This window comes from Podarcis tiliguerta, assembly GCF_965153285.1.
Source record: "Podarcis tiliguerta genome assembly, chromosome: 7".
Taxonomy (NCBI): Eukaryota; Metazoa; Chordata; class Lepidosauria; order Squamata; family Lacertidae; genus Podarcis; species Podarcis tiliguerta.
Genome location: NC_139540.1, coordinates 66,735,678 through 66,760,697, shown reverse-complemented (window position 1 = coordinate 66,760,697; position 25,020 = coordinate 66,735,678). Strand labels below are relative to the sequence as shown.

The 25,020-nt window shown below is 44.8% G+C and overlaps 1 protein-coding gene across 2 annotated transcripts in view; it reads right to left on the bottom strand.

Moving 5' to 3' along the window:
- DROSHA (drosha ribonuclease III) overlaps positions 1 to 25,020 on the bottom strand; it is an 84,694-nt gene that overhangs the window by 58,866 nt on the left and 808 nt on the right. The window contains exons 2-13 of one of the 2 annotated variants that reach the window (XM_083449294.1): positions 23,768 to 24,651; positions 21,016 to 21,108; positions 20,149 to 20,374; positions 18,769 to 18,910; positions 17,522 to 17,673; positions 15,945 to 16,025; positions 15,118 to 15,204; positions 12,116 to 12,202; positions 10,541 to 10,612; positions 7,092 to 7,173; positions 3,847 to 3,921; positions 1,651 to 1,820 (exon numbers count right to left, since the gene is read on the bottom strand). In XM_083449294.1, coding sequence (XP_083305420.1) covers positions 1,651 to 1,820; positions 3,847 to 3,921; positions 7,092 to 7,173; positions 10,541 to 10,612; positions 12,116 to 12,202; positions 15,118 to 15,204; positions 15,945 to 16,025; positions 17,522 to 17,673; positions 18,769 to 18,910; positions 20,149 to 20,374; positions 21,016 to 21,108; positions 23,768 to 24,642 — 2,142 coding nt within the window. In that variant the 5' untranslated portion in view covers positions 24,643 to 24,651. The remainder of the gene's footprint in view (positions 1 to 1,650; positions 1,821 to 3,846; positions 3,922 to 7,091; positions 7,174 to 10,540; positions 10,613 to 12,115; positions 12,203 to 15,117; positions 15,205 to 15,944; positions 16,026 to 17,521; positions 17,674 to 18,768; positions 18,911 to 20,148; positions 20,375 to 21,015; positions 21,109 to 23,767; positions 24,652 to 25,020) is intronic. The other variant, XM_083449295.1, reaches the window with a different exon arrangement.

The window sequence follows — 25,020 nt, the reverse complement described above, 5'->3', positions numbered from 1 at the left end:
TGCCCTTGTCACGGAAGGAATGAGAAAGAGGGGGAACAAGCAAAGTGTGGCCATTCTTTTCCTTCCTCCTTATTACTGACAAAGAAAGCTGTAACTACAAAACACACCAATAAAACAGCTCTCTCATAAGCCTCTCCTGATCTTTCCCTATTGTGCCAAACGAGAGCGTTACTGCTGAGCTCAACAATCGCAAGGTGAAACTTTCAACGGCAAAACCCAGGACATTCCTATCATTCCAAAAAAAAGAAAGAAAAAATATGCGGCTATTGTGCAGCGTTACAATGGACACCAAGCCCAATCTCCACAGAATAAAGCGAGCAGAATTGTGTGTACATCTGCGTGTACATCTGCTTCCTGGAGGACTTGTGGCATCCCTATGCAGTGTCGTTGGAGAAGGAGATGGGGAAGACGACAGTGTGGGCAACCTTAGTGACACCCAAGACACTAAAACCTTAGGTGCCAGGCAAAAACGTTCCTTTATAACCAGGCCTTTGGTTGATTTGATTTGACATCCTATGCCTAAAATGTGGGGGTTTTTTGGGGGGGGATATTGGGTTGTTGTTTTTATTTAGATTATATATTTTGTGGTTTTGTATTTTGATTTTGTTCTGTGAACTGCCCTGAAATCTCCAGGTATAGGGCGGTATATAAATTCAATTAATAATAATAATAATAATACAGTCGTGCCTTAGATCCCAAACGCCTTGGCTCCCGAACAAATCGGCTCCTGAACGATCAAAACCTGGAAGTGAGTGTTCCGGTTTTCCCTCACTGTGATAAGGGAACCAGGCAGAGGGCCTTCTCGGTAGTGGCGCCCGCCCTGTGGAACGCCCTCCCGTCAGATGTCAAAGAAATAAACAACTATCTCACTTTTAGAAGGCAGCCCTGTTTAGGGAAGTTTTTAATGTTTGATCTTTTATCGTGCTTTCAATGTTCTGTTGGGAGCCGCACAGAGTGGCTTGGGAAACCCAGCCAGATGGGTGGGGGAATAATAAAGAAAGAAATATTATTATTATTATTTGCACCCACAGATGCCTTACGACCCTAGATTACTACCTAATAATCTACCTAGATTATTACCTAGATTACAATCATCACTGCATCTTAATGTTTTGTTGTCCCTAAGTGTTGAATTGTTTCTTTAAACGTTCATCATTGTTTCACCCAATGTGTATACCTTTAAGGGGCCAGAGCAAGGGCCAGAGTAAACTAACGAGATCCAGCTTTACAGCTGTGAAGCATAGCAGGTGCTGCTGAGTTGCATTGATTAAGCTGTGTTGGGAATTGGCTGCAGTATATAAGGAGCAGCACCTAGCTCTGCCATTTACCCTGGGGATGGGTTGGTGGTTGGGTCGTGTTTGTTTGTAGTTGTATATAGTGTATAAGGAGTTTTTGTTTTTCTTATTAAAACCTTGTTTAAGTTATTTTTGAGTCCCTTTTTTTTTAATGCAAGGTCTCCCCAGCAAGCTCTCTGCAGCGTTACTACACTGCGAAAAGCCAACATTAAGATGGCCAAACAATGCACTGCTTTCGGGCAGCTGGCCTAGGCCGCAAACAAAATAAATCAATAGATTGGGAGAGATGGAATTGATTGTGGTTCAGGATTTGGGCACAGCACAAGAAAACTCAGTCTGAGAACATTTGCAGTACCATGCCAGGACTGGTGACGATCATCCCCTTGCACTCCTCTGCATATTTCTGCCACTCCAGCTCCTCCCATTGTAGCATATTGGCAATTTCCTCTTCCGGCACCAGCGGCTTATTGCAGCGTAACAAATACAGCAGAATCTGGTGCATGGACAGCACTTCTTTCCCTCCATCTTCATAGAAAAAAGAAGAAGAAGAAGAGTTTGGATTTGATATCCCGCTTTATCATTACCCGAAGGAGTCTCAAAGCGGTTAACATTCTCCTTTCCCTTCCTCCTCCACAACAAACACTCTGTGAGGTGAGTGAGGCTGAGAGACTTCAGAGAAGGGTGACTGGCCCAAGGTCACCCAGCAGCTGCATGTGGAGGAGCAGGGAAGCGAACCCGGTTCACCAGATTACGACACTGCCGCTCTTAACCACTACACCACACTGGCTCTGATCCCAAACACTGTTTCTAGAGGAAGCAAAGTAGGCGTCAAAAGGAAGCAACAGCAGTCAAGGTCGCAAACGGCTCTAACGAAAGGCAACGGCTGCGATCCCAAACATGTCCTATTCATTGGGATTTATTCCGAGGTTGGCGGGGTTAGGATTGCAGACTGTGGATGGTTCAAGGCCACCGGCACGTTCAGAAATTGGTGGGAATTAACTGGAGGCTCTGGTCTGACAGACACTTTTTTTCCTAGATCTCAGCAGACTCACAAACTTACCAGAGTCCTTGCACGCTCCCAAATGCCATTTTGTGGGGGCTACCAGCAGTTTGAACTTCAGGTGAGACTGTCAAACTGACCACCATGCATTATTATAAGTTTGGTGCAAATTCTTTCACACTGCTCAGCTGGACGTGGCACGGATGGCCACTTTCGACTTAAAATGCGCAGGAAGTACAAAGAGAAATGTGCCGGCTGCCAGCTTGAAATTTTGCTTTCAAGGTTGGCGGTATCACTTTGCGACACATCACCAACACACTAGTTCACAAAACCAAGGGTCAAGGAGCTACTGTGTTAAATCAGCCCAATTTTAAGAGTACTTTCTAACTACGGCATGAGCACATGTTGGGAGAAAAATGCAAACTAAAGGCAGCTCCATTTAAAAAGGAAAAAGGAGTCTACCCAATATTTGAAGACAACATCTAAGGGCGGAAACAAAACTTGATTACAGTCATAGCTTGGATCCCAGACATAGCTTGGTACTCAGACATTTTGGCTCCCAAATGCCGCAAAGTGTTCCAGTTTGCGAATGTTCTTTGGAACCCGAACATCCGACAGGGTTCCGCTGCTTCCGATTGGTTGCAGGAGCTTCCTGCAGCCAATCAGAAGCTGCGCTTTGGTTTCTGAACGTTTCGGAATAATAATAATAATAATAATAATAATAATAATAATAATAATAATAATAATTTATTATTTGTACCCCACCCATCTGGCTGGGTTTCCCCAGCCACTCTGGGCGGCTTCCAACAAAGATGAAAAATACACTAAAATGTCACATATTAAAAACTTCCCTGAACAGGGCTGCCTTCAGATGTCTTCTGAATGTCAGGTAGTTGTTTATCGCTTTGACATCTGATGGGAGGGCGTTCCACAGGGCGGGTGCCACTACCAAGAAGGCCCTCTGCCTGGTTCCCTGTAACTTGGCCTCTCGCAGTGAGGGAACCGCCAGAAGGCCCTTGGAGCTGGACCTCAGTGTCCGGGCAGAACGATGGGGGTGGAGACGCTCCTTCAGATATACTGGACTGAGGCCATTTAGGGCTTTAAAGGTCAGCACCAACACTTTGAATTGTGCTCGGAAACGTACTGGGAGCCAATGTAGGTCTTTCAAGACCGGTGTTATATGGTCTCGCCGGCCGCTCCCAGTCACCAGTCTAGCTGCCGCATTCTGGATTAGTTGTAGTTTCCGGGTCACCTTCAAAGGTAGCCCCACGTAGAGCGAATGGACTTCCAGAATGGATTCCGTTCGACTTCCAAGGTACGACTGTATTGGGGATGTGCAACACTGGTCAAACTGAGAGTGGTACCAAAGCAATCCACGGACCTAAGTGAAGACATTTCCTTTTTATTTGTTGGTATGAAGGAACATTCAATTGTGCCAACTTCCTGCCTGCAATCTGATGACATGATACAGTCCAGGTACACAGGTCTGACCATCTCAACAAGAGCTGGGCCAGTACCTGGCTGCCGTACCAGTAACAACAAAAAACTTACCTGGAAGAAACCTGACAAAACGAGGCATGAAATGAAACCGGGGGCAGGAAGCGTCGTTGTTTTCTAACGAAGGACCTTCAACGAGAAATTAGAAGCAATTCAAAACACAAGCAACACATTTCACAAGTCTCCATCTTTGGTATTCTATTTTTTTAAAAAAAAATATTTTTATTAATTTAAAATAAATACATTGATGAAAAAACAGACGTACATACAAGTAAACAAACATACAATCAAACAAACAAACAAGAGAAAAATCAAACAAACCACCACACTATAAAATACAAGAAGATTAATATAATTATCATCATGTACGCTCCTGATACTGAACACAATTATAAAACTTATAGAGAAGAAATTCAAAACTGACTTCCCATTAATCTCACTATATTTTATCTATCCATTACTTTATACCGCACAGTTACATATTTCTTATATAATTTCTTTTTACCTCCCTACAAACTTATATTTATACAATACAGGGATCAGTCTAATTCTGCCAAGATGTTTCCTTTTATTCCATAGTTTTCTAAATATTCTTTAAAAATTCCTCAATCCTTATAGACGTTGGTATTCTTAAAAAACATAAAAGTTTATACAGAGCTGGGCATATTCCATGACTGTGCAAATGCAACGGTTTGGTATTTAGGGTGGATAGTTCATTATTTAAAAAAAAAAAACAACTTCTAGGCCTCATATGTTAAGATAGGATTAAAAGTGGGTGGGATTCCTGTTTGCCTTAAAATCCAGCACATGGCTCAGCGGTATTTACTGAGGCTGTGGCACAGGCTCCTTCCCATATTTACTTTATGCATGCAACTTTGCTTAATTTCTGCAGGTCAGGAGGATTTTTCTCAGTGCAGAATTGGCTGGCCTGGTGCAGTACACACAACGCAAGGCATATACCTGCTGTCTTCCTATGTTATAATTCTCATTAAAATCTCCATCCTCCTCCGCCACCCAGGATATGTAAGGCACAATCCTCAACTGCAGATCCTCAATGACAGATACACCAATCAAACACCTGAAATACACCAGAGGAGCCTTGTGTCAAGGAAGACACGCTGGTGGGAAGGCTGGAACCGACTAGAGTCAGGAATATTTATTTGTTCACAGCCTTCCTCCATGTTTTGGTGGCATATGGGTATTATCGCCAGCAGCCCCAGATTGGATGCCACTGGTGGTTTTTCATTATACAGTGGTACCTTGGGTTAAGTACTTAATTCGTTCTGGAGGTCCGTTCTTAACCTGAAACTGTTCTTAACCTGAAGCACCACTTTAGCTAATGGGGCCTCCCACTGCCGCTGCGCCACCGGAGCACGATTTCTGTTCTCATCCTGAAGCAAAGTTCTTAACCCGAGGTACTATTTCTGGGTTAGCAGAGTCTGTAACCTGAAGCGTATGTAACCTGAAGCGTATGTAACCTGAAGCGTATGTAACCTGAGGTACCACTGTATTACGCTATTATAATGAGCGTACAAGATAGCACCGTCGGAATGTGCCTTACCGATTTTGTAAAAAAGAAGAATGCAAATAAATCTCATCATTCATTCTCACTCGGAGCTAGAAAACCAAGGGAAGCATACAAGCAGAACCCTCAAACTCATCAGCTTTTCTCCATTACAAAGCCTGCATTTCCTTAAACCAAGTCTTCGGAGGCCCTTGGCTTTTTAAAACAAATTCTTCCTCAAGGCTCAATGGGGGGGGGGGAGAGAAAGAGAGAGAGCATGGATGCTTTCATTTTGACCGCGCCACAATCCGAGGATGATTTCCAACCCCCCAAAAAGGACAGCTTGCCACCTGCGACGTTTGCTACAATTTTTATTGCATTGCGCCACAGCCACATGCTCCTGTCTCCTATAAGCTACACGGTGCCAACGTTTTTGTCTGGTGCTACGATCACAACTCATTGTGCACACCTTACGGTAATTAAAATCTCAGACGCACGCATCCCCCACGAAACAAAGTCACGGAGAACAAGCGAGATTTACAATAAATTTGTTGCAGTGCTCAGTGCTCCAGCCAACCTGTGCCTTCTCTCAGGTTATGCCATTTCATACTCCAACCCCAAAGAAACATTATGGTGCTGGAGGAGACTCTTGGGATTCCCATGGACTGCAAGAAGATCAAACCTATCCATTCTTAAGGAAATCAGCCCTGAGTGCTCACGGGAAGGACAGATCGGGAAGCTGAGGCTCCAATACTTTGGCCACCTCATGAGCAGAGAAGACTCCCTGGAAAAGACCCTGATGTTGGGAAAGATTGAGGGCACAAGGAGAAGGGGACGACAGAGGACAAGATGGTTGGATAGTGTTCTCGAAGCTACCAGTTCTTGACCAAACTGCGGGAGGCAGTGGAAGACAGGAGTGCCTGGCGTGCTCTGGTCCATGGGGTCACAAAGAGTCGGACACGACTAAACGACTAAACAACAACAACAACAAGCATGCCCAGTTTCCATTAAGCTGACTTTTCCTTTGGAGAGACGCCTGTCTTTTTTCCTGCTTCTGCAAGCCGTGAGAATCTACCAGACATGCCCGTACCTCCATGCAGTCTCTCGGTAGCTCCGATTTGGCAACAAAGCCATCCTAACTCATCGGTTGAGTTCACTATCAGGACATACGATGATTAACAAAAGACAGGCGACCGTTGTTGCTCTTTAACTTCATAAGCCCAGCTTGTTAAGTACAACATTCTCTCGTACATCAAAGAAATGTCCTGGCATATGTTTCAAAAATGGGACGCGGGTGGCGCTGTGGGTAAAACCTCAGCGCCTAGGGCTTGCCGATCGCATGGTCGGCGGTTCGAATCCGTCTTTCGGTCCCAGCTCCTGCCCACCTAGCAGTTCAAAAGCACCCCTAAGTGCAAGTAGATAAATAGGTACCACTTTATAGCAGGAAGGTAAACGGCGTTTCCATGTGCTGCGCTGGTGCCGGCTCGCCAGAGCAGCTTTGTCACGCTGGCCACGTGACCCGGAGGTGTCTCTGGACAGCGCTGGCCCCCAGCCTCTTAAGTGAGATGGGCACACAACCCTAGAGTCGGACACGACTGGCCCGTACGGGCAGGGGGTACCTTTATGTTTCAGTAAATATGGGCAATGAGATTTGTGTGTCGCTCAGTCAGACCCAATGGTGTGTGAGATTCTGACCACTGGGACAAGTACTGAAAGGACGCTCTGAAATACCTTTTGGATTTTCATTTTATACCCTGCTCTCATCCACAAACACATTCTCAAACTCAAAAGTTACCGGTAAGATTCCAGTCATAGAGTTCCAGGATATCTTTAAACAGATAGGAAGAGAACAGCTCCAGTCCTCGTACGCAAAAATTCTGGAAAAGGAAAATGAGTCAATGTTAATGTCAGTGATCAATGTATGAGCAACATACCTAAACCCCAACAACGTGGTTGGCGAGATTACAGGATATAATTTGGCAATAGTTCCTACGGTTGCTGCTTTAGGCATACTTGACAAGTTAATGCCAATCAGGTTCATAAAATACACACAGGTCCTGCGTTCTGAACACTCGTTATGCAGAAATTCATTTATCCAAACGCGACAAATTAGTACCCAAACCTCGCTATGCAAACTACACACTCAGGTATCTGTAACAGAGAGCTTTTTCTTTTTTTAACTTCCTGGTTTGCTTTTTGCTGGTTGGCTGAGGGTTTTCAGAAGGTCTTGCTTTCTGGGCTCCAAATTCCGTGGTTGAGAATGCATTAGAAATTTCCCCATAGGAATCAATGGAAATTGCTGGTTTGTTTTGCTTGACGCTTGCCTAACAGACGAGGGAACGCATTGTGTTCAGATGACGGGATGTTATTACATATTATTATAATACGTAAATTATAGCACATACAGTAGTAAAAAGAAACCTGGGCCAGGGTGGGGGGGAGACCCGCAAGTCCCATTATGGTGGAAAGAATCTAAAGCACAGGATTTTAATGTGTAACTTAACTTCTTCTTCTTCTTCTTCTTAATTTATTTATATCCCGCCCATCTGGCCCATATATATATAACCTGTTGGCAGTGCCAGGTTTACGCATAAGCTAAACAAGCTATAGCTTAGGGTCCCAACCTCTTGGGGGCCCCCAAAAAAATTTAAAGGAAAAAAAAAACTGGATGTACATTTCCAAAATATAAGAAAAAAAAAAAACCTACATACAGCGAAGGGGCAAATGGCTTTAGATACCTATTAGGTCCATAAATTGAGGGACGCAGGTGGCGCTGTGGGTAAAACCACAGAGCCTAGTGCTTGCCGATCAGAAGATCGGCGGTTCAAATCCCCGTGACGGGGTGGGTTCCTGTTGCTGGGTCCCTGTTCCTGCCAACCTAGCAGTTCGAAAGCACGCCAAAGTGCAAGTAGATAAATAGGTACCACTCCGGCGGGAAGGTAAATGGAGTTTCCGTGCGCTGCTATGGTTCGCCAGAAGCGGCTTAGTCATGCTGGCCACATGACCCGGAAGCTGTCTTGTGGACAAACGCTGGCTCCCTCAGCCTATAGAGCGAGATGAGTGCCGCAACCCCAGAGTCGTCCACGACTTGAATTAACAGTCAGAGTTCCCTTTACCTTTGGTCCATAAATTACCATGTAGCATATTCAACACAAAAAAGCGACAATTTGTTGTTGACAAAGGACAGCTGGACATAGAAAGGGCCCCATTATCTTCAGTAGCTTAGGGCCCCATCAAACCTAAATCCGGCCCTGCCTGTTGGGAATACCACACCCATGATCCTTGAACACCGGCAATGCGGCTGAGTCATACGGGAGATGCAATAGACATCATCTGGAGCCCCCCCCCCGCCCCTTGATGTCTCGGGGGTCAATAATATTGAGTCGGACCGACAGTTTGACTTCGCGTAAGGCTGCTTCCTATGTTACGTGTGTACGCCAGCGTTAGCCGTTGCCGCAGAAAAGCCATGTTAGCACTGCATAATTCAAGCATCACTCGCCATAGGCGGGTGAGCAGTACAACCGAGGGCTTTTCAGCGACCACCTGTTTTTCCAGCAGCTGGCCACTGACAGGCGAGTACATTTTGAAGTCGCTGGCAATGGAATCTGCTGCAAAAGGGCAAATTTGCCAGGAAGAAAAACCCCACTGCCAATATAATGTATACCTGAAGGAGTGTCTCCAGCCCCATCGTTCTGCCCGGATACTGAGATCCAGCACCGAGGGCCTTCTGGCGGTTGCCTTGCTGCGAGAAGTGAGGTTACAGGGAACCAGGCAGAGGGCCTTCTCAGTAGTGGCACCCGCCCTGTGGAACATCCTCCTATCAGATGTCAAGGAAATAAGCAACTATCCTACTTTTAAAAGACATCTGAAGACAGCCCTGTTTAGGAAAATTAATGTTTAATGCTGTATTGTGTTTTTATTATTCGATTGGGAGACGCCCAGAGTGGCTGGGGAAACCCAGCCAGATGGGCGGGGTATAAATAATAAATTATTATTATTATTATTATTATTATTATTATTATTATTATTATTATACATTGGGGGGGGTTGGGTGTTCCTTATTTAAAGCCTAAATCTAGACCGGAAGCAAAAATTACAAGCTCAGGGCTACGCCATAACTTACAGAGTGCCAACATCCTTTCACTTGAATAAGCAGAAGAGATGATATATGTGGAAAGGAGAGCCTCTCCCATAATTCTCGGAGGCTGCCACGTTCTAGCTAAAAAGCCGATAAATCACTGCTGGCATTGTAACAAGGCGTTTTCGCAGTCACTAATCAGCACCTCACAAACTGGGGATTATTGTCCTTATGAACGGGCCGGGGAAGGAAATAAATAAAAGCAAAAACCCATGCACCGATCTAGAAGTAAAGCGTTCTTCATTAAAAGGGTGTCTTTCCCCTCTAGATGCAACGGGTGTGCCACTCCGAAGCAAAAATACGAACAGAGGGAGGGTTACAGATAACACGCACATATCCAAAGGCCGCAGTCCTGAAAGTTTGGAGAAGAGGTGGTCTCAGAGGGTATGCGCATGATTTAAAGATGCGAGGCAGGGGCGAGAACCTGGGGGGGGGGGCTATTGGGTTATTGTTTTTATTTTTATTATGTATTTTGTGGTTTTATATATTGATTTTATTCTGTGAACCGCCCTGAGACCCCCGGGTACAGGGCAGTACAGTGGTACCTCGGTTTAAGAACAGTCCGGTTTAAGAACGATTTGGTTTACAAACTCCACAAAACCAGAAATAGTGTCCCGGTTTGAGAACTTTACCTCAGTGTAAGAGCGGAATCCAAACAGTGGAAGGGCACCAGCAGCGGAAGGCCGCATTAGGGAAAGCGTGCCTCGGTTTAAAAACGGTTTTGGTTTAAGAACGGACTTCCAGAAAGGATTAAGTTCGTAAACCGAGGTACCACTGTATATAAATTTAATCAGCAACGACAACAACAATATTGTTGGACAGTTTTAACTAAATGCTACTCTCCCCCACAGCAATATTCACTTAGTGGCACTAATAGACAGATGGCAATAAAGTTTACTTTCACGAGAACATTTGCTTAACTTGTTTTACACCTTTCAATAGTATGTTTTCATATTGATATTCCAGGACTGTACACCTTTAATCAGAAGCGCTCATCCAGCCATACAGTACGAACTTCTTCGGAATATGCATGAACCAAAGAGCTAAACTTTCTCGACGAGCCACAAAGCAAACAGATGCCGTGCATCATCGTTCCCATAACTTACTTCGGGTATCATCTCCTCAATGAAATGAATTGTATAATCGATGTTAAATCGGATGACTTTGCACAGAGGAATCTGGAGAGACGAGAAGAAACACAGGCACGAGAGAGGTTGAGTCTCAAAGAGCGATGCAGGCAGCACCCTCCCTGCATTTTCTTGCTTTCTTCTGATCCAAAATTAAAAGGGGGGTTGAAATACATAAACCTTGAGACAGCCAGCTAGGAAATAGCATGACAAGCAAGGCACGTATGACATCTGCTGGTAGAGACTGCCATCTGCTGGAGGCCCGACTGCATCAAGCACAGATTTCACAAAAAGCAGTGCATCAATGGCTACAAGGGGAAGGCTTAAACCTCTTTGGGACAAACTAGGGTGGATAAAAATCAATGGTTTTTTAAAATTTAAATTGATTTTTTTTAAAATTTAAATTGGATTTTTAAAATAAAATGCTTTTGGAGGAAAAATCTTTCTAAAGATAGTTTTCTATTTACCGTATTTTTTGCTCTATACGACTCAATTTTTCCCTCCTAAAAAGTAAGGGGAAATGTGTGTGCGTCCTATGGAGCGAATGTAGGCTGCACAGCTATCCCAGAAGCCAGAACAGCAAGAGGGACCGCTGCTTTCACTGCGCAGCGATCCCTCTTACTGTTCTGGCTTCTGAGATTCAGAATATTTTTTTCTTGTTTTCCTCCTCCAAAAACTAGGTGCATCTTGTGGTCTGGTGCATCTTATAGAGCAAAAAATACGGTAATTTACATTATAGTCCAAGGGCTATTCATCAGGAAATAAGGATTTGTTTAAAGTTTTTCATGTGTGGTAAAACTCAGTCTTAAGGTTTGTTTTTTAAAAATTGTTTAACCACATCAGTTAACAAACAATGGATACATATGCTATAATGTTATTGTTTTAGTTATACAAATTGTTTAAATTGTTATTAAGGAAATGGTTATTAGTTTTCTCCTTCCAATAAAGAACAGCAGAAAAGTTGATCAAATATAAACAGTTAACTTATTAAACCTCACAATAATTTCATAATTATCAGTCTATTTCTAATAGCATAACCAAATGGGTAATTTTTGGTATAACTGCAAAAACTACTTTGAAAATTTATTATTCCAAAAATGAAACCTTCATCTGGCTATAAATATTAAGATTATACCAGCAAGAATGAGTCTTTCTGTAAAAAAATTAATTTGAATCAAGTCTTACTGACTAATGATTTAAATGGTGATTTAAAATCGATTTGATTTAAATCAAATCCACCCTGGGACAGACCATCTGAATAGGTATATTATTGTCAAGATAAGACTATGCAGAGACTGAACAAGCCGGGATCAGCTATGCCACTGGTGGATTTGCCTTGTGTTAGGAAACATTTTTAAAGCAAAGTTAAAAGGCAGGGACACCTCATCTCCAAAAACAGATGACAAAAAATGTTTAAAGGGACAAAGATTTCATGGTAGGGCTGCTATTGGTTTGATTTTTACTACGGAGAAGAAAGCTAGCATACACAGAAAATTTAAAGACCCCAGCAGCCATCCTTAAAACTAGCTGGGCCACGAAAGAAAGGCGACTTACATTGGTGAGGGGAGCATGGGCAAACATGGAAAAGCCTTCGAAGATGTACTCATGGTCATCGTACTCGATCACAGTTGGCCTGTCTGTCTAAAGAGAAAAGGGCAAAAGCCGCAGGTCAGACTAGCCTTGCAAAGAAGGCTAAGCTCTTGAAAGACCTACACTGGCTCCCAGTACGTTTCCGAGCACAATTCAAAGTGTTGTTGCTGACCTTTAAAGCCATAAACGGCCTCAGTCCTGTATACCTGAAGGAGCATCTCCACCCCCATTGTTCAGCCCGGACACTGAGGTCCAGCACCGAGGGCCTTCTGGCAGTTCCCTCGCTGTGAAAAGCCAAGTTACAGGGAATCAGGCAGAGGGCCTTCTCAGTAGTGGCACCCGCCCTGTGGAACACCCTCCCACCAGATGTCAAAGAGAAAAACACCTACCAGACTTTTAGAAGACATCTGAAGGCAGCCCTGTTTAGGGAAGCTTTTAATGTTTAATAGACTATGGTTTTTTTAATATTCTGTTGGAAGCCGCCCAGAGTGGCTGGGAAAACCCAGCCAGATGGGTGGGGTATAAATAATAAATTATTATTATTATTATTATTATTATTATTATTATTATTATCATTATTGAAGCTAGTAGCCAGCAGAAATTCTTGCCAGTGTTCTGGGGACGAGCAGAGCAGCAACCCAAACTTCTATTCCTCCTCCAATAGCTTGTTGCATTTCTATGCTGGACAATGGGGCTAGCCCCATCGCGGTCAGCAGGGTGGGACAGCACAGACCTGCCGACACAGGGGTCACCATGATTTACCACGAGGTTGTGAGGTGGGGTGTGCGAGGAGACATTGAGCTGCTGGTGAAACGCAGCCGGGAGATCAGGTAAGCACCTTGGTGACTGCACCTGGGCTTCCCACCCCTGGTAGCCCATAGTTTCCATGCTAGGGGCAGAGGAGGGATGGACCAGTGTCTGGCCTTGGTGATGGGCTGGCTGGAAGCCAATAAACGGAAACTCAATCCAGATAAGGCTGAGGCCCTGTTTATGGGCTCACACTTTCTCTGAATATACAGCTGCTGGATCCATCGGTGTCACAAAATTGGACGGCCAGGTTGCTCACTGGGGAAGGACACACTGAGCATATTACACGGATTCTGGCTCAACTGCTCTGACTGCCAATTAGTTTCCAGGCCCGATTCAAAGAGCTGGCTATAAAGCCTTAAATGGCTCAGGGTCGCAATATTATTATTTTTATGTTTATTGGAAGTTGCCCAGAGTGGCTGGGGAAACCCAAACAGTTGGGCAGGGTAATAATAATACAGTGGAACCTTGGTTTTTGAACGTCTCAGAAGCCAAACGATTCGGAACCCGAAGGCCAAAAACCTCGAAGTAATTGCTTCCATTTTCAAACGTGCCTTGGAAGTTGAATGGCTTCCAAGCCACATTTCTCCCATTTTTTCAATGGATTTTGCTGACCGCCCATTGATCCTCGGTTTTCAAACGATTCGGAAGTCGAACGGTCCTCCGGAATGGATTACATGGAATCATAGAATTATAGAATCATAGAGTTGGAAGAGACCACAAGGGCCATCGAGTCCAACCCCCTGCCAAGCAGGAAACACCATCAGAGCACTCCTGACATATGGTTGTCAAGCCTCTGCTTAAAGACCTCCAAAGAAGGAGACTCCACCACACTCCTTGGCAGCAAATTCCACTGTCGAACAGCTCTGTCAGGAAGTTCTTCCTAATGTTTAGGTGGAATCTTCTTTCTTGTAGTTTGGATCCATTGCTCCGTGTCCGCTTCTCTGGAGCAGCAGAAAACAACCTTTCTCCCTCCTCTATGTGACATCCTTTTATATATTTGAACATGGCTATCATATCACCCCTTAACCTCCTCTTCTCCAGGCTAAACATGCCCAGCTCCCTTAGCCGTTCCTCATAAGGCATCGTTTCCAGGCCTTTGACCATTTTGGTTGCCCTCCTCTGGACACGTTCCAGTTTGTCAGTGTCCTTCTTGAACTGTGGTGCCCAGAACTGGACACAGTACTCCAGGTGAGGTCTGACCAGAGCAGAATACAGTGGCACTATTACTTCCCTTGATCTAGATGCTATACTCCTATTGATGCAGCCCAGAATTGCATTGGCTTGTCAAGTTTGTGGTCAACCAAGACTCCTAGATCCTTTTCACATGTACTGCTCTCAAGCCAGGTGTCACCCATCTTGAAAACCGAGGTTCCACTGTACAGCCATAGCTCAGGTTACAGACGCCTCAGGTTGCGTTTTTTTGGGTTACGGATGTGCTGAAACCTGGAAGTACCAGAATGGGTTACTTCCGGGTTTCGGCAGTCGCGCATGCGCAGAAGCGCTAAATCGCGCTTTGCGTAGGTGCACCAAATCACAACCCGCGTGTGCACAGATGTGGCGCTGCAGGTTGCGAATGCTGTGGGTTGCGAACGTGCCTCCCGCATGGATCACGTCCGCAACCCGAGTGTCCACTGTAATAATAATGACTATTACTCAAGGACCACCTCCCTCTATGTGAACTGACCCAGACCCTGCGATCATTATCTGAGACTTTTCTTCATGTTCCTCCTCCACAAGAGGTCTGGAAGATGACAACAGGAGAAGTGGTCTTGTCTGTGGTGGCTCCCTATCTGTGCAATGCTCTCCCTGGAGAGGCTCGCTGGGCACGTTCATTACATGTCAAACAAAAACACTCCTCTCTACCCAGGCCTTTGGCTACTGAACAACCTTACCACCTTTTAGAAGCGTGGGGACTGTTATTACATTTCCTGCGATCGCGTTATTGCTTTTATTATGATGATGCTACGTAAATCACGTTTGTAATATAGTACACTACCCTGAGATCTTTGGGTAAAAGGCAGCATATAAACTGAATCAATAAATAATAACCACAAATAAATATATCCAGCTATGTCACCTATGTAAGGGCTTAAAAAAAAGAGCTTCAAATCAAAGCAAACAGGTCTGCTGCTTCCCCTGCTTCATATGATACTTACTAAAAAGTTTGTAGGTGGTGACACTGTAATGCGGTAGTGGAATAATTTCCCGGCATTGTTGGTCATGGGTCGGCAGGGCTTAATAGGCTTTAAGAAACGAGAGAGGAAATAAGAGGGGCAGGTGATTAGGAAAGGTGACAGAAAGCAGTCTTCAGCAACCTAATGTTTTCCTGATGTTTTGGACCAAACCCTGCCAGGGAAGGCTGGTGTCCCTCCTCATTAAAGGCCTTATGAAAACTCTTATTTTCCTTGCTGTTCCCTTGAAGTGTGCTTATTGGACTTAGGGTTTTAGTCAGCATTAGAAACCGAGATATGAAAGCTAGGAGCTAAACGGCATCTTAAACAGAGGTTATGGGCACAACATCTCGGCGCGCTTTTTTATACAAAGCTGAAAATGGACTGCAGCTGAACTATTATGCTCATTTTTCACATGGTCTAGTCCTTCCCCTGACCACCCCCCCTAATATTCTTAAGAGAGTCTCTTCTCCCATCTTTGGAAAGTAGCTGGAAGTGGGGAGGCATAAAAAAGACCCTCATTTCCTTCAGTTTTAATCTGAAATTTAGGCACAGTACTGCGCCCAGAACTCAAAAATCACTCGCACCAATGAAATACTGTCGCAAAATGCACCTGGTTACTGAACACTGGTTTTAGTCATAGCTTGTTATTGGATTTTAATCTTTTGGGGCAGATTGTTTTATAGTTTATTTCTGAGCTTGTTTATTATTAAGTGGGTTTCCCACCCCTCCCCCCATCATATTGTATTTTACCTGATAAGATGCTTTGAGATCCCTTCAACCGTCCTAAAAACATTTTAAAGAAAGATTACCTCTTCCCCGGGATAGATTCCATGTCTTATTCCCGTTCGTCTGGCTTTCGCACTGCATTTGCACAGAGGTCCGTCGTTCATCTGTCAAAAATGTTAAAGGAGGCTATTGAGTCGAGATGCTTAAAAACAGGAAGAGGCAGTCTGGTTCAGTGCCTGAAAGGTAATGCCTTTAAAAGCAAATTCTAGGCAACACGATGATCATGTACATACGAAATAGACAATCATACAAAATTTTACCCAAAAAAATTATCTATTTTCAGTTTATGAAGCTGAAATATAAACTGAAATATATTTTCAGTTTATGAAGCAATTCTATATCCTCCCACCATGCTGACAAAGAATTCAATGAAACAGTAGTCAATATCCAGAATCACTGTCCAGTGTTGGACATCATATTTGCTGAATACACAAAGCTTCACAGCTTGTCTTTCATCGTACAAAGTCTGGTACCTCGCTTCATTTAAAGATTTTCAGAGACCTTATTTAAAGATTTTCAGAGACTTTGAGACTAAAGATTTCATTTTGTACTTGTTATGGTTTGAAGGAATTCTATAAAGATTGTCTATTACGTATGTACATGGTCATTGTGTTGCCTAGACATTGCCGACATTCTCTTTGCAACACAGGGGTTTGTTTGGTTATTTAAAAGCAAATTAGCATACACAAGTTAAGAGTCCATTTTTTAAAAAAATTAAAGCACATGGACTGAAGCACCTTAACAGACCACAGTACTTCAAAAGAGTATCTCTGAATGCGGCCTGAGTCAAATATTCTTTACCAATGGAAAGTATTCTGCCGGGAGAAATAATTTCTGCCTAGGTTTCACCAGCCTATCACCAGCCATACACCAAGACTTTTTGAAATGTACAGTGCAGCCCTCTGTGTGTCTACTCATATGTAAACCCCACCAGATTTAATGGGGCTTGTGAAAAAGTACATATGCATAGTATTGGAGCCGTCTCCTGAATTTTGGTGGTTGTGTTTTGGCAACTTCAGGTGTGCGCGTACACGGCCACAAGAACAGGATTGAGAGGAGATTGGTTTGTGTAAAGCACTGGGTTGGTGGTCACTGGTTTTGGCAAAGTGACTTGATCTTCAATACGGAATAACCAATTATTATTATTTAATGAATTTATATACCACCCTGTAACAGAGGTCTCAGGGCGGTTCACAGAACAAAATCAAAATATAAAACCACAAAATATACAATCAAAATAAAAACAACAACCCAATAACACCCCCACATTTTAAAAGGGCATAGGGTGTCAATCAAATCAAACAAAGGCCTGGTTAAAAAAGGAACGCTTTCGCCTGGCGCCTAAAGGTGTATAATGAAGGTGCCGGGTAAACTTCCCTGGCGAGAACATTCCATAGATGGGGAGCCACTACAGAGAAGGCCCTGTCTCATGTTGCCACCCTCCAGACCTCTCAAGGAGGAGGCACATGAAGAAGGGCCTCAGAAGATCTCAGGATCCGGGCAGGTTTATATGGAAAGAGGCAGTCCTGAACTGTTAAGTCACCAGCTGCATAGCCGCAACGCAAATGTTTAAGACTGAGCTTTTTTTGGCATGTACTACCTGTCCGGGGTCGTTGTACCACAACTCCTCGTGCAGCCGGTCTGGGTGAGCCTTCTTCCGCTTAATTTCAGCGATGACGTCAAACACCTCCGAATCCGAACTGCTGGAGCAGCTGTCGTCATCCGAGTCACACTCCGAGTCGCTGGAACTCCCTGCGTTCCCGAGAAAACGTGATACCAACCTGCCCTTTTCCCAATCTCCCATAAAACTGCGCATTCACCTCTGACCTGAGACTGGAGCGGCGAATGCCCCAGGGGCACGGCAAAGAGCAAAGTTTCTCTCCTTATTCCTGGCAACACCTCAAGAATACAGTGTGCTGGTCACTGGCATGCAAGATATAAGTTTCTAACTAACCCCGCTGCTTCCCCAAAATCAAGCTTTTTCTTCAGGCACACAAGTTCCATCTCAGAGGGGGCTTTCACAGAGAAGAGAACAGAGGTGGCACATAAAAAGGGAAGGTTAGGCCACAGGGGAAACAGATAAAGAGTACTTTGCCTATGCCTCATCTTAGAAGACAGTGGTGCACGAAAAGGATCAGGAGAGTGGCAGGGAATCTTTCAAGGGACAAATGGCATTTATAATAAATATAATAATAATTTTTTATTCATACCCCGCCCTTCCCGGTTCAGAAAACTGGGCTCAGGGCGGCTAACAGCAAATTTAAAACACTTAATTGATGCAACAAAAAATCGCGTAAAATACAGTATAAAACGTGAATAACAATGAATTCAGAATTCAAAAATCAATTTAGGGGGGAAATCCATCCAATAAACATTAGATGATCACCAGGGCTAGCTGGCTAGATTAGTCCTATTTGGGTCAGTGAGGAGACCAGGGGAGAATTAGCTGTGGGATCCCAGACCGGGTAATCTTCATAAAAAGGGGAGGGGGAGGGAAGGAAGGGGAATAAAAGATCAGGCTAAGTTCAAATTCAAAGCCAGGCGGAATAGCTCTGTCTTACAGGCCCTGCGGAAGGAAGCTGAATCCTGCAGGGCCCTGGTCTCATGGGACAGAGCATTCCACTAGGTCGGAGCCATCACTGAGAAGGCCCTGGCCCTGGTGGAGGATAATCTGACTTCCTTAGGGCCCGGGACCTCTAAACTATGATTATTAATGAACCTTAAGGTCCTCTGCGGGGCATATTTGAGGGCCAGATTTGGCCATTGGGCCTCCAGTAGCTGATCCCTCCTGGATAGTGGCAAGCATTTATCTCTGGGGTGTGTCGCGTGGGTCAGAGAAGTCCTTACCGACATCCTCGTCCAGTTTGGTCTTGGGGGGCTCCCAGGGGGGCCTGGCAGCTTTGGCTTTTGCTTGCCGCTTGCCCAGCTCTTCCTCAAACTTCTCATACAAATCTCGGAGCCGGCTCGTTCCGACGACAGTGGAATCGCCCTTGCCATTGCAACCAAACAAAAGTGAAAAGGATTTCAGAAATCAGGAACAGGTAGGTAGCTATGTTGGTCTGCCGTAGTCGAACCAAAATTTAAAAATTCCTTCCAGTAGCACCTTAGAGACCAACTAAGTTTGTTACTGGTGTGAGCTTTTGTGTGCATGCACACTTCTTCAGATACCAAATCAGGAAGGTGTACATTTTAACAAGGAATGGGAAAAAATTATAACTTATCTTAAAGAGCATTGCAAACAGTTAAAATGTTTAGTCAGATTGGAATATCACTTGTAGTTTAAGGTTGAATTCCAGACATAATGGAAGAGGTAAAGGATTTGGATTATCATAAAAGATGTGGGAGGAAATGATTAATAAGAGGACCCACAAAGAGGAGGGTGGAAGTCCAGGAAATTCCTTGGAGTCTTGTTGTTATTGTCGATGTTTGACATATCTCTGTAAATTTTTAAGCTGAAAAACTAAATAAATAATTTTATTTTTAAAAAAAGAAAGTCAAAAGGATATTCTGAATTGAAAATATTTTGCAACGTCAATTTGCAGTCATGCTGACCCTCGGAAGTGTGTTGCACACACGACGCAACACACACACACACTCACAAATGCAACACGTCGATCTCGTGGGATGATTTAACCAGAGACGATATAACAAGCTTTAGTTCCTTCTGGACATTCAGAAAATGAGACAGTGTGTGATACACACAAACCTAGATCACATAGTGATCATAATTCTTCACGTGTCAGTGCTTATGTCGCCAAAACAGTATCATCCATATACCAGAGGCATCAACAGCTTTAGAGGAACTACAAGGTTTGAAGTACCCAAAAATATTGATAGATAATGCCCCACCCCACCCCCCAAAAAACACCCCCACCCAGTTAACTAAGAAATGAGCATACACATTGGCCACAGAATGTTGACTAGAGGTTTCGGGATGGGGGGGCGGGAATAGATTGGGTCCCAAGGTAAGTTAACTTAAATTGGGTGGAAGCCTACGCAATTTGGGGCAATTCTCCCCAGGCACTACATGATGCAAGAAACCAACCCCTTCCCCCTAGAAGGGTCTTACAAGGCGAAAGGAGGGAGGAGGTGAACTTTATTAAGTGATCTTGGGATAGCTCAGCCGGTAGAGCATGAGACTTTTAATCTCAAGAGTTTGAGCCCCACCTTGGGCAAAAGGTGGCCCTTCTGGTCCCTTCCAACTCTATAAACAGTTCCTCAACGTACCACTTGATCCATGGGGTCGTTTGAGTAGTAGCTTTCCGAGTGGGTGCAGCGGACCCACACAGGCTTCAGCAGGTCCTCGTCATCTTCCTCGTTCTTTTCGACGACGGCCTCATCCGGCTCTTTGTCTTTGATGGAAGTATAGCTCTTCTCCCTGCCGGCGTTTTCTGACCACCTATCCCGGTCGTCTTCCCAGCGGGTTCTCTTCCGGTCTTGACCGGGAGACTGACTGCACAAGAAGAAGAAGAGTTTGGATTTGATATCCTGCTTTATCACTACCCGAAGGAGTCTCAAAGCGGCTAACATTCTCCTTTCCCTTCCTCCCCCACAACAAACACTCTGTGAGGTGAGTGGGGCTGAGAGACTTCAAAGAAGTGTGACTAGCCCAAGGTCACCCAGCAGCTGCATGTGGAGGAGCGGAGACACGAACTGGGTTCCCCAGATTACGAGTCTATCGCTCTTAACCACTACACCACACTGGCTCTCAGAAGAAGACAAGGGAATAAACAATTCATCTTGGGCAGCAAGGCTGGGCTCAATTGGTACATGTGAACGAGGAGGAGAGATACTCATCAAAAGTTTGCTGCAGCTCATGCATGAGGTCGTGCTGAAATCTGGCTTCGTATCCAACCAAATCTTGCCTTACCTTCTCTTTATGCCATGCCCCAGGTCGGAAGGCGCAGTCTAACAGAGGGTTTCTCAAACTTGGGTCTCCAGCTGTCACTGAACTACAGCTCCCATGATCGTTGACCACTGGTCCTGCTAGCTAGGGATGAGGGGAGTTGTAGTCCAACAGCAGCTGGGAACCAGAGTCTGAGAAACGCAGGCCTAACAGCAGCTACCCAGCAATAATCAACTCCCTCATCTTACCTTCCTGTCCTCTTGTGATCCTTTCTGTAAGATCTCTCAGTGGATGGTGATCGCCGGCTGTCGCGGTGCCTGTGTCTTTCTCGTTGTCGTTCCCTTAAAAAAATTAAAGAAGATTTAGGCCAAGAGTAAATTCTAGTTCCAAAACAATAGAACCAGAAAGCTGAATAAACTGCCAAGAGCCCTGAGAGTCATAGAATCATAGAATTGGAATAGACCACAAGGGCCATCGAGTCCAACCCCCTGCCAAGCAGGAAACACCATCAGAGCATTCCTGACATATGGTTGTCAAGCCTCTGCTTAAAGACCTCCAAAGAAGGAGACTCCACCACATTCCTTGGCAGCAAATTCCACTGTCGAACAGCTCTTACTGTCAGGAAGTTCTTTCTAATGTTTAGGTGGAATCTTCTTTCTTGTAGTTTGGATCCATTGCTCCGTGTCCGCTTCTCTGGAGCAGCAGAAAACAACCTTTCTCCCTCCTCTATGTGACATCCTTTTATATATTTGAACATGGCTATCATATCACCCCTTAACCTCCATTACGGAAGAGGAAGGAAGTGCCGCCATATTCTCTACCATGTGGTTGCAGTCAGAGGACAATATTGCCGCTGCCAGGCCAGGAGGAACCAGGTGACCTGCCTAGCCAATAGGGTTCCATCTGCTCTTATAAACCTGACTCTGGCTTAGGTTTTCAGTCTCAGCATTCGTAACTCAAGTACAGGCTTAGCTACTCAGCTGCTCTGCCTATCTCTGAGCACAGATTTCCCCCCAGACTGCCCACTGGGACGTATCTGGTTAGTGGTGTTCTCCAAGGATCAGCTGAATAACAAATAGTGGCTTCATTCTTTATTCTGGCTATTTTCTCCATGAAAATAAAATAATAATAATAATAATAATAATAATAATAATAATAAAAGGGGCAAGCGATACTAGGAGACAGGGAGACCAGGAGATAGAAAGTACATCAGCAAATGTTATGCAACCTGTCTTCCTCTCCTGCTACATTTTCTCCAGAAAAGAATGTTCTCAATTATTTCTCTCAACTCACCTTTTTTTAAAAAAAATAAAAATCAATGAAACAATTTTACAAGATGCAACAATCAACGCATTTGACTCAGACAAGGTCAGGCCCGTTCAAGGCATTTTGCTGCCCGAGGTAAAGGGCGAGTTGAGGAGGCCTCCTCAGTCTGTTTAATAGTAGGGCTGGCCCTGGACAAGTGATGTTTATAATGAAACAAGCTGAAAAGTGGTTTTATTTCTCAAGCCAGTCACAAGGGATCATCAAAGGATTTCCCACAGGTAAACTAAGCTCCTTCAAACATGCTCACATTTGAAAGAGACCACAGAAGAAGGCAGGAGACTTAAGGCAAACATGTGAAACGAACTCTTCTTTCCCAAGTATGAGCATCCTAAAAAAGCGAAAATTTTCAGCGGAGAATATTCTTCTGAACTATATACCTATTGTGTTGGAAGTTAACAACGGGACAACAAAAATGGGATTCTACATGCTCTATTGATGAACAGGAAGAATAAAGATATGATCCCCTTTAATAAATAGATTAGCAATATGATAGCATTTGCAACTTATGAACAGACTGCTTGCAAACGAAGACTTTGTTTGGACACATATGACCATATTTGGAATGGGTTTATACAAAATGCAGTAGACTATTCGTATTTACATATGTATTATGATAATATAATCAAATTTATCGAAGAATGTATGAGGTGGGGCATTTTTCATCTATTGCCTATACACATCCTTCTACACATTTTTATGCCTTTTTATTTTTAAAATCTTTTTCTTTGCATCCCTTTATTTCTTTATAACTGAAACCTTTTCAATAAAAATATTAAGCCCAAAAGAACGCTGTAGCTCAATTCTAGTCAAGTGATGCTACATATAGCACAAAATTCCGGCTAAGCATTTTATATCCAACAGCCAAAATCATGGTAGCTGGAAGCAGGGCTTTTTTTCAGCCATAACTCACCGAAACTGAGTTCCATTATCTCTTTGGTGCGTTCCAGGACCTCTTTGTAGTGTACCTGCGGCGTATAGCAACCGCATGCCGTTCAGGCAGAGAAGCATTGTCCCACCCCCCAAAAAAGTGTTGTCCCCCCAAAAAAAACAACTTTGGCTGCCCCATAAAAAATGTCAACAACTTAGGGTTGTCTGTCAAAAAAAGGGGGAGTTCCCCACACCTCTTTCTGTAGAAAAAAGCACTGGCTGGAAGCACGACTATTATTATTTTTCCAAAGGGAAGGCAATCTCTTGACTTCTGATTTCCAACCATATAATACACCAATTGGACTGTGCAATACATACAAACCATGAGTAAACCTATAGACCAGGCATGTCCAAAGTCCGTTTTGGGGGCCTAATTCGGGCCCCCAGCCTAACCCTAACAAAAGCTCAACAAGTTCAATCCTGAAAAAAGCTTGACAACTTTGGTCAGCTCTCATGCACATTCATTTCATCAAATCTTTGAAAAAAGTTTGGGCACCCCTGCTATAGACAGACCACTCTTCTTACTCGTGACAATAATTTTTGGGGCCCTTCTCTATATGTACACGAGAGGGGTGTGCCGGAAGTGAATGTTGGGACTTGGAGGGGGAAGCCTTGAGCGCAATTTCGGCTAAGCAACGAAGCTCGGCGCACAACTGCGGGCCAACCATTTCCCATTGAAAGAAGTGTCTCCACAGCCGAACACACCCTACCAAACCTGGCCTCCTGGCAAGAGTCAAACTGGCTGACCTGTACCATTCATAACTTCTGTGACGAGGGGGCGTCCGCCCCCGGACATAATCCGACCGATGCCGACTGCTTTCTTGCCGCCGCCTATCGGGGCTCCTCCCTCGATCCCGCCGATCGCCGTGATTGGTGGAGCGGTGCCTCTCCCCATGCCCGTGGTCCCGGTGCCGATGCTCCTCATAGTGTTTACTTCGCTCCGGAGACCTCCGTTCAGGCTGGGACTTCTCTATCGGATACTGACTAGGGTTGCGGAAATTGCCACTGTTGTTGTTGCTGCCGCCGCCACTGTTGGCATTGTTGCCGCCACCGCCACCCTGGTAAGAGTTTGCATTGTGTGGGTAGCTGTTGAAATTCGGAGGGGGGAAGGACTGCTGCGAGTAGGAAGGGGAGTACATAGGCTGGTAATTAATCGGCTGAGGCATGATCGGAGGCGGCATAGGATGTGGAACCGACGGAGGAGGCATCATGTAAGGAAACGCGTTTTGTCCCGCCGCGCCGGTCGAAACGGAAGGGTTTCCGGGATTGGGGGCGGGGGGCGGAGTCGGCGGAAAGCAAGGAGGGAGAGGGAAGGTCTGCTTGACCTGGTGGCCTGCAAAAGGCGGCCTCAGGGGACACTGGGAGATGGCGCTCTGCGGCGACGGGGGCATAGGCGGCGGGTATGGGACAAAATCGGGCCTGGAAGGCATGTAGCTCGTGGTGGGAGGGCTTGCGTAAGCCGTCGTGGTCACCGTCGGCTGGTCGTACTGATACTGAGCTGAAGGCTGCTGCTGAGGATGGAGCTGCCTCAAATTCTGGGGGCGGAAAGTCGGAGTCGAAGTTCGCGCCGTGGCTCCTCCTCGGGTTCGGGGGCAGCCCCCTCGCCCGGAATGGAAAGACATTGTCTAGCTCTGAAAAGAAACCAAAAAGGGAAATTAAATGACTGTGCACCACGGATGTCCCAAAGAATTCTTACCACAGCACCATCATTCCGCGTCAACTTCCCAGGGAAGGGCTTTTCATTCCCAGTTATTTCAGATAAATTAATAATAATAAGAAGAAGAATTTATTATTTGTACCCTGCCCATCTGGCTGGGTTTCCCCAGCCACTCTGTGTGGCTTCCAACAAAGATTAAGAATACATTAAAATGTCACACATTAAAAACTTCCCTAAACAGGGCTGCCTTCAGATGTCTTCTAAATGTCAGGTAGTTGTTTATCTCTTTGCCATCTGATGGGAGGGCTTTCCACAAGGCGGGCGCCACTACCAAGAAGGCCCT